Source organism: Anomaloglossus baeobatrachus, chromosome 8, assembly GCF_048569485.1.
Source record: "Anomaloglossus baeobatrachus isolate aAnoBae1 chromosome 8, aAnoBae1.hap1, whole genome shotgun sequence".
NCBI lineage: Eukaryota > Metazoa > Chordata > Amphibia > Anura > Aromobatidae > Anomaloglossus > Anomaloglossus baeobatrachus.
In genome coordinates, this window is record NC_134360.1 from 130,347,682 (window position 1) to 130,366,827 (window position 19,146).

Below are 19,146 nucleotides of genomic sequence, written 5' to 3' on the forward strand. Positions count from 1 at the left end.
GAGTTTCTCAAGGAAGCGGTGATGTTGTGTGCGACATGCTGGTGTAGCGCGGGCACACCTTTCTTAGAGAAGTAGTGGCGACTAGGCATCTGGTACTGGGGCACAGCGACAGACATAAGGTCTCTAAAATCCTGTGCGTCCACTAGGCGGAAAGGCAGCATTTCGGTAGCCAACAGCTTACAGAGGGATAGAGTCAACCTCTTAGCTTTGTCATAGGTCGCAGGAAGTGGCCTTTTATTTGACCACATCTGAGGGACAGAGATCTGGCTGCTGTGTGTAGACGGTGTTGAGTAGGGTGTCCCTGGAAAAATGCAGGTTTGTGAGGAAAGTGCAAGCGGAGACATGATGTTGCCTTCATCCAACGTTGGTGCTATCGATGTCTGAGAGAGCTGTACACACTCACTTGTTTCCCCTTCCAAACCAACTGACGACCTACCAAGCAAACTGCCTGTTGCGGTTACAGTGGTGGAAGTTGTGGGTGGAAAAACAGGTGTGACAGCTGTCCCCACAGTCCTAGAAGATGACGAGCGCGCGGATGCACTGGAAGGGGCAGGCGGTGGATGGTTCGCTCCGCTAGGCCGCATTGCAGCCCGGTGAGCTTCCCACCGGGCCATATGATATTTATTCATGTGACGATTCATGGAAGAAGTTGTCAAACTGCTGAGGTTTTGACCTCTACTAAGAGAACCATGACAAATTTTACAGATCACGTAATTTGGGCGATCTTTTTCTATGTCAAAAAAGGACCAGGCTAGGCAAGGCTTAGAGGCCATGCGACCTGTTGATCCACCCAGAATAATGCTCAGAGGCAGAGTGGTGGCTGAGCATTATTCGGGGTGGATCAACAGGTCGCATGGCCTCTAAGCCTTGCCTAGCCTGGTTGCTAGACGTGCTACCAGTAACTTCGTCATCAGTTGCATTCTCCTCCACCACCTCTGTTGACTTCCTCGAGTGCCTGACTGTGGGTTGACAGTAGGTGGGATCTAGAACTTCATCATCAATTGTTGTGTTTGCACTCCCCTCCCCCTCAGACCGAGCCTCTTCTTGCCCTGACCGAATATTTAAGTTGTCATCCCAATCGGGTATCTGCGTCTCATCTTCATCAGTATGTTCCTCATTGTCTATAACCACAGGTGTTACAGTTTGTGACAAAGGGTCAACATTATGCTCAGAAACTTGGTCCTCACGGCCTGAATCTGAGTCACAAAGGTTCTGGGCATCACTGCAGACCATTTCCTGTTCTGTACTCACTGTAGCTTGGGAGCAGACCTCTGATTCCCAGGCTATAGTGTGACTGAACAGCTCTGCAGACTCAGCCATCTCAGTTCCACCATACTGTGCATGGCTGATGGAGACTTCAGAGCTGGGAGAAAGCAAGTTTGATTGGGATGACAACTCAGAGGACTGGTGTTTTTTGGATGCAGTACTTGAAGTGGCTGAGAGGGCACTTGTTGGACCACTTGAGATCCATTCAAGCATTTTCCTTTTTTGGCCATCATCTACCTTTGTTCCTGTTGTTCGTGTCCGTAAAAAAGGGAGCACATCGGATTGTCCACGGTAAGTAGTAGACATCTTACTTTTGCTGGTAGATGGTCTGTCTTCAGCAGATGATAATGGAGCTTTGCCACCTTCCCCACGGACAAAACCTTTTTTGCCTTTTCCACCACGCCTCTTCCCCTTTCCACCAGCATCTGTCATTTTGCCACTCATTTTGATTGCGACAAGATTGTGCACTGAAAATGTGGTAGTAAAAATTGAGAGGTGGTGTAGATTGCAGTGGTGGTCTAGCTTTAACAGCAGAATAATAAAGAATAAATATCCCTGACAATGCAACTACGGCCCTTAAACTGGCAGCAAAAATTGCTAGTATAATGGCTTAGTTATAATGAGTTGGAGTGTGCAATGCAGGCAGAGGTGCTGCAAATGTCTTTGCACTAGTGGGACTATAGCAAAGTCCAATAGCCACGTTTAGGATGCCACTAGGTACACTGAGTGTTTGCTAGTATAATGGCTTAGTTATAATGAGTTGGAGTGTGCAATGCAGGCAGAGGTGCTGCAAATGTCTTTGCACTAGTGGGACTATAGCAAAGTCCAATAGCCACGTTTAGGATGCCACTAGGTACACTGAGTGTTTGCTAGTATAATGGCTTAGTTATAATGAGTTGGAGTGTGCAATGCAGGCAGAGGTGCTGCAAATGTCTTTGCACTAGTGGGACTATAGCAAAGTCCAATAGCCACGTTTAGGATGCCACTAGGTACACTGAGTGTTTGCTAGTATAATAGCTTAGTGATAATGAGTTGGAGTGTGCAATGCAGGCAGAGGTGCTGCAAATGTCTTTGCACTAGTGGGACTATAGCAAAGTCCAATAGCCACGTTTAGGATGCCACTAGGTACACTGAGTGTTTGCTAGTATAATGGCTTAGTTATAATGAGTTGGAGTGTGCAATACAGGCAGAGGTGCTGCAAATGTCTTTGCACTAGTGGGACTATAGCAAAGTCCAATAGCCACGTTTAGGATGCCACTAGGTACACTGAGTGTTTGCTAGTATAATGGCTTAGTTATAATGAGTTGGAGTGTGCAATGCAGGCAGAGGTGCTGCAGATGTCTTTGCACTAGTGGGACTATAGCAAAGTCCAATAGCCACGTTTAGGATGCCACTAGGTACACTGAGTGTTTGCTAGTATAATGGCTTAGTTATAATGAGTTGGAGTGTGCAATGCAGGCAGAGGTGCTGCAAATGTCTTTGCACTAGTGGGACTATAGCAAAGTCCAATAGCCACGTTTAGGATGCCACTAGGTACACTGAGTGTTTGCTAGTATAATGGCTTAGTTATAATGAGTTGGAGTGTGCAATGCAGGCAGAGGTGCTGCAAATGAATGTCTTTGCACTAGTGGAACTATAGCAAAGTCCAATAGCCACGTTTAGGATGCCACTAGGTACACTGAGTGTTTGCTAGTATAATGGCTTAGTTATAATGAGTTGGAGTGTGCAATGCAGGCAGAGGTGCTGCAAATGTCTTTGCACTAGTGGGACTATAGCAAAGTCCAATAGCCACGTTTAGGATGCCACTAGGTACACTGAGTGTTTGCTAGTATAATGGCTTAGTTATAATGAGTTGGAGTGTGCAATGCAGGCAGAGGTGCTGCAAATGTCTTTGCACTAGTGGGACTATAGCAAAGTCCAATAGCCACGTTTAGGATGCCACTAGGTACACTGAGTGTTTGCTAGTATAATGGCTTAGTTATAATGAGTTGGAGTGTGCAATGCAGGCAGAGGTGCTGCAAATGTCTTTGCACTAGTGGGACTATAGCAAAGTCCAATAGCCACGTTTAGGATGCCACTAGGTACACTGAGTGTTTGCTAGTATAATAGCTTAGTGATAATGAGTTGGAGTGTGCAATGCAGGCAGAGGTGCTGCAAATGTCTTTGCACTAGTGGGACTATAGCAAAGTCCAATAGCCACGTTTAGGATGCCACTAGGTACACTGAGTGTTTGCTAGTATAATGGCTTAGTTATAATGAGTTGGAGTGTGCAATACAGGCAGAGGTGCTGCAAATGTCTTTGCACTAGTGGGACTATAGCAAAGTCCAATAGCCACGTTTAGGATGCCACTAGGTACACTGAGTGTTTGCTAGTATAATGGCTTAGTTATAATGAGTTGGAGTGTGCAATGCAGGCAGAGGTGCTGCAGATGTCTTTGCACTAGTGGGACTATAGCAAAGTCCAATAGCCACGTTTAGGATGCCACTAGGTACACTGAGTGTTTGCTAGTATAATGGCTTAGTTATAATGAGTTGGAGTGTGCAATGCAGGCAGAGGTGCTGCAAATGTCTTTGCACTAGTGGGACTATAGCAAAGTCCAATAGCCACGTTTAGGATGCCACTAGGTACACTGAGTGTTTGCTAGTATAATGGCTTAGTTATAATGAGTTGGAGTGTGCAATGCAGGCAGAGGTGCTGCAAATGAATGTCTTTGCACTAGTGGAACTATAGCAAAGTCCAATAGCCACGTTTAGGATGCCACTAGGTACACTGAGTGTTTGCTAGTATAATGGCTTAGTTATAATGAGTTGGAGTGTGCAATGCAGGCAGAGGTGCTGCAAATGTCTTTGCACTAGTGTGACTAGACAAATGTCCAATAGCCATGTTTAGGATGCCACTAGGTACACTGAGTGTTTGCTAGTATAATGGCTTAGTTATAATGAGTTGGAGTGTGCAATGCAGGCAGAGGTGCTGCAAATGTCTTTGCACTAGTGGGACTATAGCAAAGTCCAATAGCCACGTTTAGGATGCCACTAGGTACACTGAGTGTTTGCTAGTATAATGGCTTAGTTATAATGAGTTGGAGTGTGCAATGCAGGCAGAGGTGCTGCAAATGTCTTTGCACTAGTGGGACTATATCAAAGTCCAATAGCCACGTTTAGGATGCCACTAGGTACACTGAGTGTTTGCTAGTATAATGGCTTAGTTATAATGAGTTGGAGTGTGCAATGCAGGCAGAGGTGCTGCAAATGTCTTTGCACTAGTGGGACTATAGCAAAGTCCAATAGCCACGTTTAGGATGCCACTAGGTACACTGAGTGTTTGCTAGTATAATGGCTTAGTTATAATGAGTTGGAGTGTGCAATGCAGGCAGAGGTGCTGCAAATGTCTTTGCACTAGTGTGACTAGACAAATGTCCAATAGCCACGTTTAGGATGCCACTAGGTACACTGAGTGTTTGCTAGTATAATGGCTTAGTTATAATGAGTTGGAGTGTGCAGAGGACAGGAGGGTACAGTGCCAGGATTGTGGGGCTCTGGGTAGAGGAAAGGAAGCCTGCCTTTCTATTTCCTCCTAATAGGGAAATGCAGGGAGGAAATCCCTGACCTTTGCTACACAGACGCTGTCGCTGTTTTCAGGACCTGTCACCTATGGCTCTGACCCTGCCGGTTTGAGCCCTTAAAAGGACTGATAGAAAGTGCTATCCCTATGCTGTCCAGCGCTGTGTATGGAGCGCATACAGCTGTATCAGCGATAGGACAAAGGACGGAGCTGCGACAGTGATGTCTGACACCAAAGACGCAGAAGAGATAATGGCGTCCTGGAGGAAAATGTCCGGTTTTATAATGCAGGGACATGTGACATGGACATCCTATCACACATGCCGTTGCTTCTCTGGCTAAAAGTCCACTTAGCTGTGTGTGTGTCTGGGATTGGCTGACATGCTGGCCCGCCCCACAAGACGCGCGCGCTTAGGGAAGGAAGACAAGGGAAAAAAAAAAAATGGTGATCGCCATTATAGAAACAGCAGTGATCTGAAGGCGCTGTTCCCGCACACTATACACTGAAATGTCATAATAGTGTGAGTCACAGAGTGACTTACACTATTACAGCGGAAACCAAGCTAGGAATTAGCTGTTTTTTTGCTGCTAGAACCGTTCTCGAACGTTTCTAGAACTATCGAGCTTTTGCAAAAAGCTCGAGTTCTAGTTCGATCTAGAACAGGCCCCAAAATCACTCGAGCCTAGAACTGGAGAACCTCGAACTGCGCTCAACTCTATTAATGAGATCAAATGTTGCCAACCAGAAGCCTCTAATGGATTCACATGACCACCATATATGCATGTATGAGCCTCTGTCGTGTAAGCATCTCCAGCACGTGTCCGGAGTCGTTGGGAACATCGCATGGACAGCAGTGGGACAACGGTACCATCTATATAGTATCTTGTACCCCCTCTCCTGTGTCAACGCACTGAGTGAAGATTTCTGTGTAAAGAGAAACATTTTTGCTCTATCTTCTGTAGTCAGGGATCTGCCCAAATCGACCTCCCATCTAGAGAAGAAGGTGGGTATCCTCTATGCTTTAACCTTCTGCATAGATTACTTTTTCCTTGTTATAGATTTCCTCATTAGAGCTATTTCTTTTTAATCTTATCATTTCGCCTACTGGAATGTATTCTAACATTATTTTTGGTTGCTTCATGGTTTTATGTTTGTTTGGGGTTTTTTTTGGCTCCTCTTTATTCTTTGAATTTGTATCTTACATGGGAATATTCCTTTTGAATGTGTGCAAGTTTATTTACTTTGTCCTTTTTTTTAAGATATATCATATGCTTATTTATGTATTTGATTATACATGTATAATTTTTTTTTTCAGTTTTTTCTATGTTGAGCCCTTTTTCTAATCTTTATTTTTTTCTCCCCTTCTTTTTTACCATGGACATAGTGGGTTTAAGGCTATGTGCGCACTTTGCGTTGAGTTACTTGCAGTTATAAACGCATCCTCTGGCAGAAATTGTCTTTGTCAAAGTTGCTTTTGACCACAAAAACGCTATAAATACGCTTCCGTTTTTACCGCATTTTAGCCGTGTTTTACCGCGATTTACATGCTTTTTCATTGCTTAAAGTCAGATGCGTTTTGACTACAAATACACTGCTAAATAACGTTTAAACATTCAAACACTATGAAAAAAAAGGAAAAAAATGTTAACAAATATCATGATTAAAATCATACACAAAATAGATTATTTTATTAAAATGATAACTGTGTTCTAACATTTATGTATAAAATAACGTTAAATTATGGATTTTTATTCATTTAATTGTCGGACTATGTGTTTGTGTAAAGGGACATATCATGCCCTTAATATAATCTCAAAAACGCATGCGTTTAATTTGTTAAAAAAGCATGTTTTCTGCATCAAAAAAGCATGTAAAACGCTAGTATTTTAATTTAGGATGCATTTTGAAAGTACTCATTGACTCTAATGTTAGCAAAACGCTACCAAAGGCTAGAGTCACACTTGTGAGAGACTCGTGCAAGTCTTGCATCACATCACCCGACGTGGCCTGCAGCTCTCCGGACAGGATAATCTCAGCTGCATAGAAATACATGCAGCTGACCCGCTCCTGTCAGGAGAGTGTGTGGCCACGCCGGGTGATGCGATGTGAGACTCGCGCGAATCTCTCTCAAGTGTGACTCCAGCCAAAATGGCAAAAACAATTGGCATGTTGCTTCTTTAAACGCTGAGTTTTTGCCAAATTTTCTGCAACTGAAACGCTGCGTTTTTAACAGCATTGTGCGCACAAGAAAGCCCTATTTCCCATAGACTTTGCTTGAAAATCAAAACGCATGCATTTGGCATTAAAACGCTACAGTTCAAAACGCTGCGGATACGCATGAAAAAATGCAAAGTGCGCACATAGCCAAAGGCTAGAGCCCCACTATGCTTTTTACCTGCTTTTTATCTGCTTTTTACCTGCTTTTTCAACTGCAGCGTTTAATGCCAAAATGGATGTGTTCTGCTTTTCAAGCTAAAGGCTTTACACGCTGCGACATCGCTAATGTGGAGTCGTTGGGGTCACGGAATTTGTGACGCACATCCGGCCGCATTAGCGATGTTGCTGCGTGTGACACCGATGAGTGATTTTGCATCGTTGCGAAAACGTGCAAAATCGCTCATCGGTGACATGGGGGTCCATTCTCGATTATCGTTACTGCAGCAGTAACGATGTAGTTCGTCGCTCCTGCAGCAGCACACATCGCTATGTGTGACGCTGCAGGAACGAGGAACCTCTCCTTACCTGCCTCCCAGCCGCTATGAGGAAGGAAGGAGGTGTGCGGGATGTTCCGGCCACTCATCTCCGCCCTTCCGCTTCTATTGGGCGGCCGCTCAATGACGTCGCTGTGACTCCGCACGGACCGCCCCCTTAGAAAGGAGGCGGTTCTCCGTTCACAGCGACGTCGCCGGGCAGGTTAGTATGTGTGACGCGTCTGTGCGATGTTGTGCGGCACGGGCAGCGATTTGCCCGTGTCGCACAACAGATGGGGGCGGGTACCCACGCTAGCGATATCGGGACCGATATCGCAGCGTGTAAAGTAGCCTTTAGTCTATGGGAATTTGGGTTTCTAAACCCCACTATGCAGTTCAAACTGCAGTCTTTTTGTGGCAGAAATTTAGGCAAAAACTCAGCTTTGCAGTGCAAAACCCAAATGGCAAAAACAATTAACATGTCAATTGCTTTTGCCATTTGGGTTTTGCACTGCAAAACTGAGTTTTTGCCCAAATTTCTGCCACAAAAAGGCTGCAGTTTGAACTGCATAGTGGGCACAAGAAACCCAAATTCCCATAGACTTTGCTTGAAAAGCAGAACACATCTATTTTGCAGTTGAAAAAGCAGCAAAAAAAGCAGGTAAAAAGCAGGTAAAAAGCAACGTGGACACATAGCCTTAGAAACCCAAATTCCCATAGACTTTGCTTGAAATGCAGAACACATCCATTTTGGCATTAAACGCTGCAGTTGAAAAAGCAGGTAAAAAGCAGGTAAAAAGCAAAGTGGGGCCCTAGCCAAAGGCTATGTGCCCACGGTGCGTTTTTTCATGCTTTTCTGCAGCGTTTTCAACTGCACCTTTTTAGTGCCAAAATGCATGCGTTTTGATTTCCCAGCAAAGTCTATGAGAATTAGGGATTTCTTGTGCCCACCATGCAGTTCAAAACGCTGCGTTTAATTTGCATATTTTGTGGCAAAAACCATGCGTTTATAAAAGCAGCATGTCAATTGGTTTTGCCATTTGAGGTGCGTTTAGATAACATAGCAGTCAATGAGAAACAGGGAGTAACCAAGAAACATCAAAATTCCAGCGTTTTACCTGCTTTTTAGGAGCAGAAAACATGCGTTTTGGACAAGCAAAACGCATACTTTTTGGCCATCAACAAAATGATTTCATATGTCCCTTTACACACACACATAATCCGACAATTATATTAATGAAAAATAAGAATTTTTTGCTATTTTTTCAATAAATTGTATATTAGCGCTATAATTTAATGAAATATGTCTATTTTCATGATTAATTCATTATATTAATTAGTTTGTTTTTTTTTCTCTTTTTTCAACTGTGTTTGACAGATTAAACTTTATTTAGCAGTGTCCTGATGTTCAAAACGCATCTGTCAAAACGCAGGTGAAAAAGCGCGGAAAACGCATCAAAAACGCGGTAAAAACGCATGCGTTTTTAGCGCTATTTTGTGGCCAAAAGCAACTTTCAATAAATCAATTACTGCCAGAGGATGCGTTTAGAAATGCAAGGACCTCAACGCAACGTGGACACATAGCCTAAGTCTATTTTGCATCACTCTTGCTGTTTTGTAGGGAACTACTCCCATTTTTAATCTAATTATCTGCTTCTTGTGAGGTCACAGTTTTTTGTAATTCCTGTTTAGTTTAATATGTCGATCAGACTTTATTCAGTACAAACAGTGATGAAGATTACCTACCGAAACATGTAGTCCCCTCCCCCATGTTTGTCTCATTTCCCTATGCTGGTTTTTCTATAACTTTTTTAAGCTAATTAATAAAGACATGTTTTTATAATTTTTTTGGGGACACTTTGTTTCCTCATGTGAAAACTCTACTCTCTATTTTTGTAGTAATGTGCCCCATCCCGCTTCCCCTCTTGTAGTAATGTTCCTCATCCCGGTCACCTTCTTGCAGTAATGTGGCCTATACTGGTCCCCCTCTTGTACAGTAGTAATGTATGCCAACGTAAACTGCTGGCCTCTGATTGGCAGGCTGCTGGCATGGGTATAGCTGTGCACCTGCCTGCGATTGTCAAGAAGTCTACAGTGCCTGCGGGCTGCATGAATCAGCCTCTGGAGTCATATGCAGCCCACAATGCGAGTCTTGGACACCCCTGACATATAGGAAAGTTTTATCTCAGACATTGGATGCTCCTTCACTCTCTTCCTTATGTACTAGTGTAGTGTCATCTACATCACATACAGAGGAAAGTTTTATCTCAAACACTGGGTGTTCCTCCGTTATCTACCTCTTCTTTAACCTCCCACTGCCCCTGTATTCAAACTGCAGACGTGGCTGATATCTTATCTGGTGGCTTCAGCTCTCATAGTCCTGGTGTGATGGTGACTGTGGTCAGGAGGAGTAGAATAAGTAGCCATTTTACTCTGCACAAGATGGAGGAGCAGGGAGGACACATGTATTGCAGACACTGGTGGGAGAGGAGCAGCTTGGGGACATTGGCTTGTCATACAGATGATGGGCCAGTATGGAGAATATACTCTTCTCATTGTGCTATGTTCACACGTGGCATCTTTTTGCCAGTGCATCTTGAGTGCATCTTGAGTGCATCAAAAATGCACTAAAAGCGCCCCAAAAACGCACTGCGGCAAAAACACATTGCGTTTTTGCCCAATGCGTTTTTAAGTCAAATCTATTGACTGGAAAGGCTCAAAACCGCTGCAAAAACGCAAAAAATAATTGACATGGTGCATCTTGGGTACATATTCAAATACACACCCAAGATGCAGCCAACAAAAGATGCCCAGTGTGGATAGCAAAATAGAAATCTCATAGACTTTGCTGGAGGAAGGAAATGCATGCACTTTGGTGCATCTTTGCGATGTCAAAAACGTACCAAAGATGCACCAAAGATGCATCAAAAAATGCCCTGTGTGAACTTAGCCTTATTAATCTTTTTACATGTTTCGATCAACGAGTGATCTTAATCCTAGCACCGGAACATGTAAAAGATGTTTCCCGGGGATTTTATCTTTATTTTTCTCAGTCATGCTTTTCTTTTAAATTATCATGAATAAATGTCTTTGATTTTATCTTGGATGAATAGTTGCAGGACAAAGGCTATGTGCGCACAGTGCGTTTTTCGCGGCGTTTTTGCGCGTTTTTCGGGTGCGTTTTTGGCCTCAAAACTGCAGGACTTTGCTTCCCCAGCAAAGTCTATGAGTTTTCATTTTTGCTGTCCACACACATCTGTTTTTTTTACCTGCGTTTTTGAGTTAAAAAAAAAAATGGACATGTCAGTTCTTTCCTGCGTTTTTCTGCGTTTTCCCCCCATGCAATGCATTGGAAAAACACAGCAAAACGCAGAGATCAAAAAGGCAGCAAAATGCAGCCAAAAACGCACCAAATCGCGGCAAAAACGCATGCGTTTTTTGATGCATTTTTTCGACGCAGGTGCGTTTTTGTGCGTTTTTAGCGGCCAAAAACGCACAAAAACGCAGCGTCAAAAAGACGCAGTGTGCGAACCTAGCCAAATACTTTTTTTTCTGCGGAGTTGAATGCTATCAGTTCTGTATACTGATATTTCTGTTATACCATGTTATCAGTGCTGTATACTGATTTGTCTGCAATCAGATACCATGTTATCAGTAGAGATGAACAAATCTTTCAAAGTTCGGTTCGCTGAGCCTTATTGAAAAAATGCTACATTCGCCAAACTGAACTCCAAACTACATTGGATTCAATGGGAGGCCAAATGTAACACAGGGAAAACACCTTTAGGGGATCAAATAAGCTTCCAAAACAGCAAAAAATAAGTTTTACAGTGCAGTACCACTGTTTTGTTATAGCCCTTAGCTTCCTATTATTATTAACTATTGATATTGATAAAAGAAATATAGCGGTGGATGAGAAACAGGTGAAGGGCTCGTAATCCCATGCCCCTGCCACTACAGACAAGACACAACTTGGAGACTCATCTAGGAGTCTTGATATTTAAAAACATTGTAGGCAGAAAGCAGGATGGTGGTATCAATTGCCCCTCCCCCATTTCCCCATAGTGTCTTTATACAGTATTGAGGTATGGTCCATGCAACACACATGATGTGGGCTGGCATTTTGATTTTAAAAAGAGATGCATGAGTGACAGGTGTAGGACTCTTGCTCCCAGCACCCTGACACTACAGACAAAAGACAATTTGGGGAAATTACTTGGAGTCCCCATACTTCCAAAAATTTAGGTCAGGCAACAGGAAAAGTGGAAGCAATTGGCACAGACCACAAATAGTCCAACAAAGCAATCTGGATGTATGGGAGTGGTCCTGTAACAAGGCTTCAACCAACATTTCTATCTTCACCAGAGACATCAATATTACAGGCAAGCGTAGGCCTCTAGGTCCCAAAACCCCGGCACTACACAATCGCTTAGTCTGCACAGTCTGGGACTGGGGTGACAAAGTCATTGGACATCCATGACTTGCTCATCTTTCTGAAAGATAGGCAGTCTACATTTCAGAGGACAGGCGGATGTGCTTATAAGTCAATACACTGCCAGCAGCGCTGAAGACACATTCTGAGAAAATGCTGCCTGTCGGGCAGGCCAAAACTTTCAAGGTATGACTGGTAAGCTCAGGCCAACCTTCCATTCTTGAAGACCAAAATGCAAAACTGTCCAATCCCTGCCTTATGGCATCGATATTGAGCTCTAGATACTCCAGCACCATCCTCTTCAGTCGCTCACTGTGTGTCAGACTTCTACTCTGTTCTGCTGGTGCATGCGATGGTCAGATATTGCAGCAAAAAGGCGCTCATGTGTAGGACGATTCCATGATGTGGGCTGGCATTTTAATTTAAAAAAAAATCAAGAGATGCATGAGTGACCATGATTCATGATTAAGAGCAAGAGATCTTCCTGAAATGCGTAGACATTCACCTGGTCTACTTATGTTGTAACATGGATTTTTTTTCCAATCTTTTAAAACATTTTTTCTTTAAAAGTTATGTTTTAATTTTTATTTGGCGGTTACTGAATTCCTATTTTTGTTTCATTGGTAGTTAGCCATGCGTGCCTGAAAAAGTTGCTAGGGAAGTATGTAAAAAGTAGCTCTTGCAAATTTTAATTGACCACTGAAAATTACGTAAACACATTTATAGGTATTGATAGTTAGCCGTGCGTGGCCCAAAAATATGCTAGGGAATAGTGGGCGATCCCAAACTGTAAAGATCGGGGTTCGTACCAACCACATAGTGATCGGGTCCATTTCAGGTCCAGGGGCAGGAAAAAAAAAAATCACATTATTAAAAAACATTATGATCATACTTACAGGTCCCTCGACGCATCCTGCAGACTCTGTTTTCCTTTTGCTTCCACGTCCGATCATTGCTGTGCTCCCCGGTAAGCACCACTGCCTAAAGGACCTTCCATGGCATCATAGCCATGTGACCAGTCTGGTTTGAATGTTGTACAGACATTGGCTTACAGACTGGTCACATGACTATGATGTCATTGAAAATCCTGTTAACTGAACTTTGACTGTCACTGTGCGAGTGTCGCATTGCATCACGGTGCACAATCTCCCGACAGGAGCGAGTCAGGTGCATGTATTTCCATGCAGTTGAGGTGCTCCTGTCCTGAGAGTGTCAGTCCATGCGGGGTGATGCAATGCTACCGGTAGATACTGATATGAGACGCAAGTGCAATCATACCCTCACTGTCAGCCTGCTTCTCGCTCTGTACAAAGTGATGTAGCAGAGCTGACAATGCTCTCTCTCCTTCTCTCTCTGTAGAGCCGCTTGTCTTTACAGAGTGATGTAGCAGAGCTGACATTGCTGTCCCTGTGAATTACGTCGGACTAAGGAGTTTTTTTATAATAAATATGGAGTTTCTAAATTTTTTTTGTTTTATTTCTAATAAAACATTTTTTTCTATGTGTTGTGTTTTAGGTTTTTTTTACTGTTTACCAGAAATTCATGTTGGCCATATCTAATTTGGTGTGAACCATGAATTTCGGGCTTAGTACCATCTGAGAATACACAGCTGGTATTAACTCCTTTATTACCCAGTGTGCTACCGCCACCAGGGCAAGATCGCGCGTCCGCCGACAGTTTTAGTGATACCTGCCGGTGGGAATGACCTTTATTTTCTCAAGCTAGCCAAGTTGATGACCCTCATGAGGGCTGATCTTGAGAGAATCATTGGTTTCTTCGGGGAAGTTATCTTGGTTTGGTCGGAGATGATTCCCAGGGTCACATAGCCGGGTGCGAGGTATGCCGAGGCTATAGAGCGGGCATGCCGTACAATAAATTGTCAGCTATGGCGTTTTGTGAGATCCAAGTCCGGGGTCGTTGTTCGCCACACGCAATTGGAAGGCGACAATCGACGGTTAATGGGTCCCGGCAGGATTCACCTGAACGAGATAGGCCTGGATATTTTTATCTCGGGCCTCCAGGACGGGGTCGAGCAGGCTTTGATGTTGTTGTGTGGCAGTCGTGGCTTGGTGTAGGGGTACACCAGCCCCTTCATGGCGATTTTTCAATAGTATGGGGACCGAGGACGCACATGCCCTCCAGGAGCTTGAGGGGCAACCGTTTCGGTTCAGAGAGAGAGATTTTATTCACGTTGGAGTAAATTCTTAAAGAAACGAGTTTAAGGTTAAATAAAACTGTGGCCGACCCCGTCCACTAAAGGTTACATAGGTGTTGTGTTTTTATTCACGCGCCGGGACACATAGGTGGGGTTTTACGGTTTTGGTTCATGTCATCAGTCTTCCTCAGTCCCACCCAGCAATCAGTCTATCCATTCTGCAATATGCTAAACTCGAGTACCTGGAAGACAACTCACTGGTATTCATGGTCTCTGCAGCAGATGACCCTGTCTGACTGCCCAATTATAGTACCCTACCACCAACATCTGTCTGAGTTTTTCTGCACTCCTATTTCCCTCCTTCCTACAGCAGTCGTTTTCTTGGTTGCTAAGAGCATCATCCTGCTTTAGTGATCCTAGTCCTAGGCTTGCATCCCTAAAAGACACTAACCAGGTATTTTAATTTAACAGAAGCGCTTATATAATAGGGGTGACCAGGCTGAGCTTTGGTGGCTAGTGTAAGGTAAGCACCAAGGCATTACTTTCAGGATACAGCGGGTAATCAGAAATGAGACCAGAGAGTTGGGGAAAACATGAGTATTTTTACTTGTGTGTGGAATAGGGATCTCTGACAAAATAACAAGGGAATCCACCAACACAATATGACATACACCCGTTCAGAACTGACCTGAACCACCGTGCTGCCCCAGCGACACAGACAACCGATATTACCAAAAATACACAGCAAATTTACATGTGATATTCCCCGTCTAGTATAAGAGCCCGCAAACTACTCTAGTAATGCAGTGTAGATCGGTGTGTGAAACGGACTGTCAGTGGGACAGCACAATAGTTCACAAACTTATGCAGAGCTCTATGCCTCCTCACAAAACCCACACACAGCAAAGGGTTACCCGGATACCATGTTTGAACACTGATTGCAATCTGTATTAATGACACGTTTAGTACTTCTAAGGGTACTTTCACACTTGCATTGTTTTCCTTCAGTTGCAATCCGCCGTTTTGGAAAACAGAGGAATCCGTTAACGGATTCCACTGTTTCCCATAGACTTGTATGGATGACAGATTGTGCCAAAAGTACCTGCGTTGCTTCCACTGGCCGACGCTGCGTTGCTTCCGCCGAGCGGAAGGAACGCAGCATGTAATGTTAATTGCTTGCGTTAAAATGACGCCGAGCGTCGGATTCCGTTACATCCGTCAATAGTTATAATGGATCCCTACGGTGGCGGATTCTGTTGCAAAGTGCTTAACAACGGAATACGCCGCTGGATTCCGTTAATTTCTACTGAGCATGCCCAGAATGAAAAAAATGGAAAAAAAACAAAAATGGAGCCGACGCATTCTGTTAGACGGACGCCTAACTGACACCAAACGGATGCAACAGATGCAACGGGTCTGTTATTTCACAGGAATCAGCAGTGTGTGACACCCCGGGAATGATGAACAGATCTCACCTGCCTCCTGCGGCTCCCAGCTAGGAATGCAAAAGGAACGAGGTGGGCGGGATGTTTCCGCCCCTCCGCTTCTATTAGCCGGCTGCCGCGTGACGTCGATGTGACGCCAAACGTCCCTCCCACTCCAGGAAGTGGACGTTCGCCGCCCACATCGAGGTCGTATGGTAGGTAAGTATGTGTGACGGGGGTTAATCGTATGTGCAGCACATTCAACAAATTGAACGTGCTGCACATACGATGGGGGCGTTGCAAATCGCATACGATATCGTATGCGAAATTCCAACGTGTAAAGCAGGCCTAAGGTCACCAGTTCACTCAAGAAGTTCTCACCAGATTTCTGGCATACAATAGTTTGAAAAGTTGCAAAATTTTTACACAGCTTGAAGTTGTGTTAACATTTTGTGACTTTTGACATTTTAACTTCAGTTTTAGTCCCATGGTGAAGTCCACCAGACATGCTTCAGAGGTTATGTTACTTTAGTGGTGTATTCCAGTCCTTAACCTTTGTAAATAAACACAACCATCAATAATATTGTCAACTCATTCTTGCCATGCACACATTACATCCAAAGCCTTAAAAAATGAAAATCATCACAAATATCTACATAGGATGGAAACATTTAAATGTTTATATTCAAATAAAATGAGAAACATAAAAACTATTATTTCTCCTTTAAGTCAAACAACTGCTTTCAAATTGCACAATCATGGCATCATTCCATTTGGGCAGTATCTCTGTAGCTTTGGATTCTATCCTACAGTCTCTTGTTAATACATGTATAACTCAAACTGAGGGAAAACAAGTAGTGAGCAGTCCCGTGTAGTGCAGTGAGGAACAGTCATTTACATTTTCTTATTTTCTCAGAACTAATCCTAACGGTTTTTCCTTTTTAGTAACTAGTAACTTCTGAAGTCATGGTGAAGAAAATTTGTATCATTGGGGCAGGTTCTAGTGGATTGACAGCAATAAAATGCTGTCTAGATGAAAACTTGGAGCCTGTCTGCTTTGAATTCTCTGAAGATATTGGAGGCTTATGGAGGTTCAAGGTAAGGGAAAAATGAAATCCACGTTTACACAGTGCCGTTATGTTGCAATTTCTCCATGCTATAGAAAGCCTTTAAAAGAACCAGTTGCGTCAATTAATGCTATTAACCTGCAGATACAGGGTTTGTAGCATTAGCAAGGTGCTACGTTTGTGTCTCCGTTTTGCACGGAAGCATGTCCGTTTTCATCACGTAACTAGAGTTGAGCGCGGTTCGTGGTTCGAGGTTCTCCAGTTCTAGGCTCGAGTGATTTTGGGGCCTGTTCTAGATCGAACTAGAACTCGAGCTTTTTCCAAAAGCTCGATAGTTCTAGAAACGTTCGAGAACGGTTCTAGCATCAAAAAAACAGCTAATTCCTAGCTTGGTTTCCGCTGTAATAGGGTAAGTCACTCTGTGAATCACACTATTATGACATTTCAGTGTATAGTGTGCGTGAACAGCGCCTTCAGATCACTGCTGTTTCTATAATGGCGATCGCCATTTTTTTTTTTTTTCCTTGTCTTCCTTCCCTAAGCGCGCGCGTGTAGTGGGGCGGGCCAGCATGTCAGCCAATCCCAGACACACACACAGCTAAGTGGACTTTTAGCCAGAGAAGCAACGGCATGTGTGATAGGATGTCCATGTCACATGCCCCTGCATTATAAAACCGGACATTTTCCTCCAGGACGCCATTATCTCTTCTGCGTCTTTGGTGTCAGACATCACTGTCGCAGCTCCGTCCTCCTGAGTCCTATCGCCGATACAGCTGTATGCGCTCCATACACAGCGTTAGACAGCATAGGGATAGCACTTTCTATCAGTCCTTTTAAGGGCTGAAACCGGTAGGGTCAGAGCCATAGGTGACAGGTCCTGAAAACAGAGACAGCGTCTGTGTAGCCAAGGTCAGGGATTTCGTCGCTGCATTTCCCCATTAGGAGGGAATAGAAAGGCAGGCTTCCATTCCTCTACCCAGAGCCCCACAATCCTGGCACTGTACCCTCCTGTTCTCTGCACACTCCAACTCTTTTTAACTAAGCCATTATGCTAGCAAACAGTCAGTGTACCTAGTGGCATCCTAAACGTGGCTATTGGACTTTTGTGTAGTCACAGTAGTGCAAAGATATTTGCAGCACGTCTGCCTGCATTTGTTAGGGCCAGGTGGATGGGCAGACCCGGGAGGTGGATCCACTGGGCCGAACTCCCCGATGAGGGAAAGGGGTCCGGTAGCCGGAGCACTATAGGTAGCAGGACAGTCCGCGCACAAGAGCACAATGGAAAAGTCCCTGGGACCACGGGGTCACTGATGGTAGTCCGGGTGACGGAGCTCAGGTTCGGAAGCCGGGATGATGTCAGGCGGGGTCCGGAACCGTTGGAGCGAGATGACGGGTCACCGCAGGGAACAGAGATGGTACGGACTGTCAGGATGGCAGATAGGCAGCGTTCGGGGTTCGGGATTCGGCAGGACCGGATGGCAATGCAGGATCGGCTCTAGAAGAGAGAGAGGTAAGTATCTCACAGGAACACAAGGAGACCTGACTCCTAGCTTGGGAAACACGAAGAACAGGCCCCGCCCCCTTGGACATTAAACCCCTTTATACCCTGTACCTGTGTGCTTCATTTCCTGTCAGTGGACACTGGCCCTTTAAGAAAGGGTCAGTGACCGCACGCGCGCCCTAATGCGCATGCGCGCGGCCCGGGTGCCAGAAGCCAGGGCAGGAAGCTGAGAGGAGGAAGCAGCAGAGCCGGGCTGGGGCTGGGAAGCCGACGGGCGCCGGGAGCGGGGACCAGAAGGCCTGGGAAGCGCGGGCAATGGAGGCTGGAGAGCGGGGAGCGTGGCAGGTGAGCCGGGGAGCGGAGCAGAGGACCCGGGGAGCGTGACAGTACCCCCCCCCCACGCCCCCCTCCCCGCAACCGGGACAGGAAGGCACGGATCAGAGGAGTGCCCACATTCTCCCTGGGCTCCCAGGACCTATCCTCAGGACCATACCCTGCCCAGTCCACCAGAAAGAACTGTCGACCCCGTACGGTCTTCATGGCCACGATATCCCTTACCGCATAGATGTCGTCATCAGCAATAGGAGGAGGAGCCGGACTGGCAGCAGCGGAGAAGGGACCAAGGACAACCGGCTTGAGCAGAGAGACGTGGAAGGAGTTGGGTATCCTCATCATGGCCGGGAGCTGCAGTTTGTAGGAGACCTCATTGATCTTGCTGAGGACTTTAAACGGTCCGATGTAGCGAGGTCCCAGCTTGTAGGATGGTAACTTCAATCGGACGTACTTGGAAGCAAGCCAGACGAGATCTCCAGGGGAGAAACACGGAGGATCCAGACGTCTCTTGTCTGCGTGTCTCTTCATCCGCAGGGATGCACGTGCAAGGGACACCTTAACTGAGTCCCAAATGGTTGTGAAGTCACGGACTGCAGCATCAGCAGCAGGGATATCCGAGGAAGAGGATACAGGCAATGGGACAGAAGGCTGAAGTCCGTAGACGACATGGAAGGGAGAACTGGAGGAGGACTCACTGACGTGGTGATTATGGGAGA

General features: G+C 45.0%; 1 protein-coding gene across 1 annotated transcript in view; it reads left to right on the forward strand.

Moving 5' to 3' along the window:
- Window positions 1-16,379: 16,379 nt before the first annotated feature.
- LOC142249964 (flavin-containing monooxygenase 5-like) overlaps window positions 16,380-19,146 on the forward strand; it is a 255,743-nt gene continuing 252,976 nt past the window's right edge. The window contains exon 1 of the mRNA XM_075322000.1: window positions 16,380-16,627. Coding sequence (XP_075178115.1) covers window positions 16,496-16,627 — 132 coding nt within the window. The 5' untranslated portion in view covers window positions 16,380-16,495. The remainder of the gene's footprint in view (window positions 16,628-19,146) is intronic.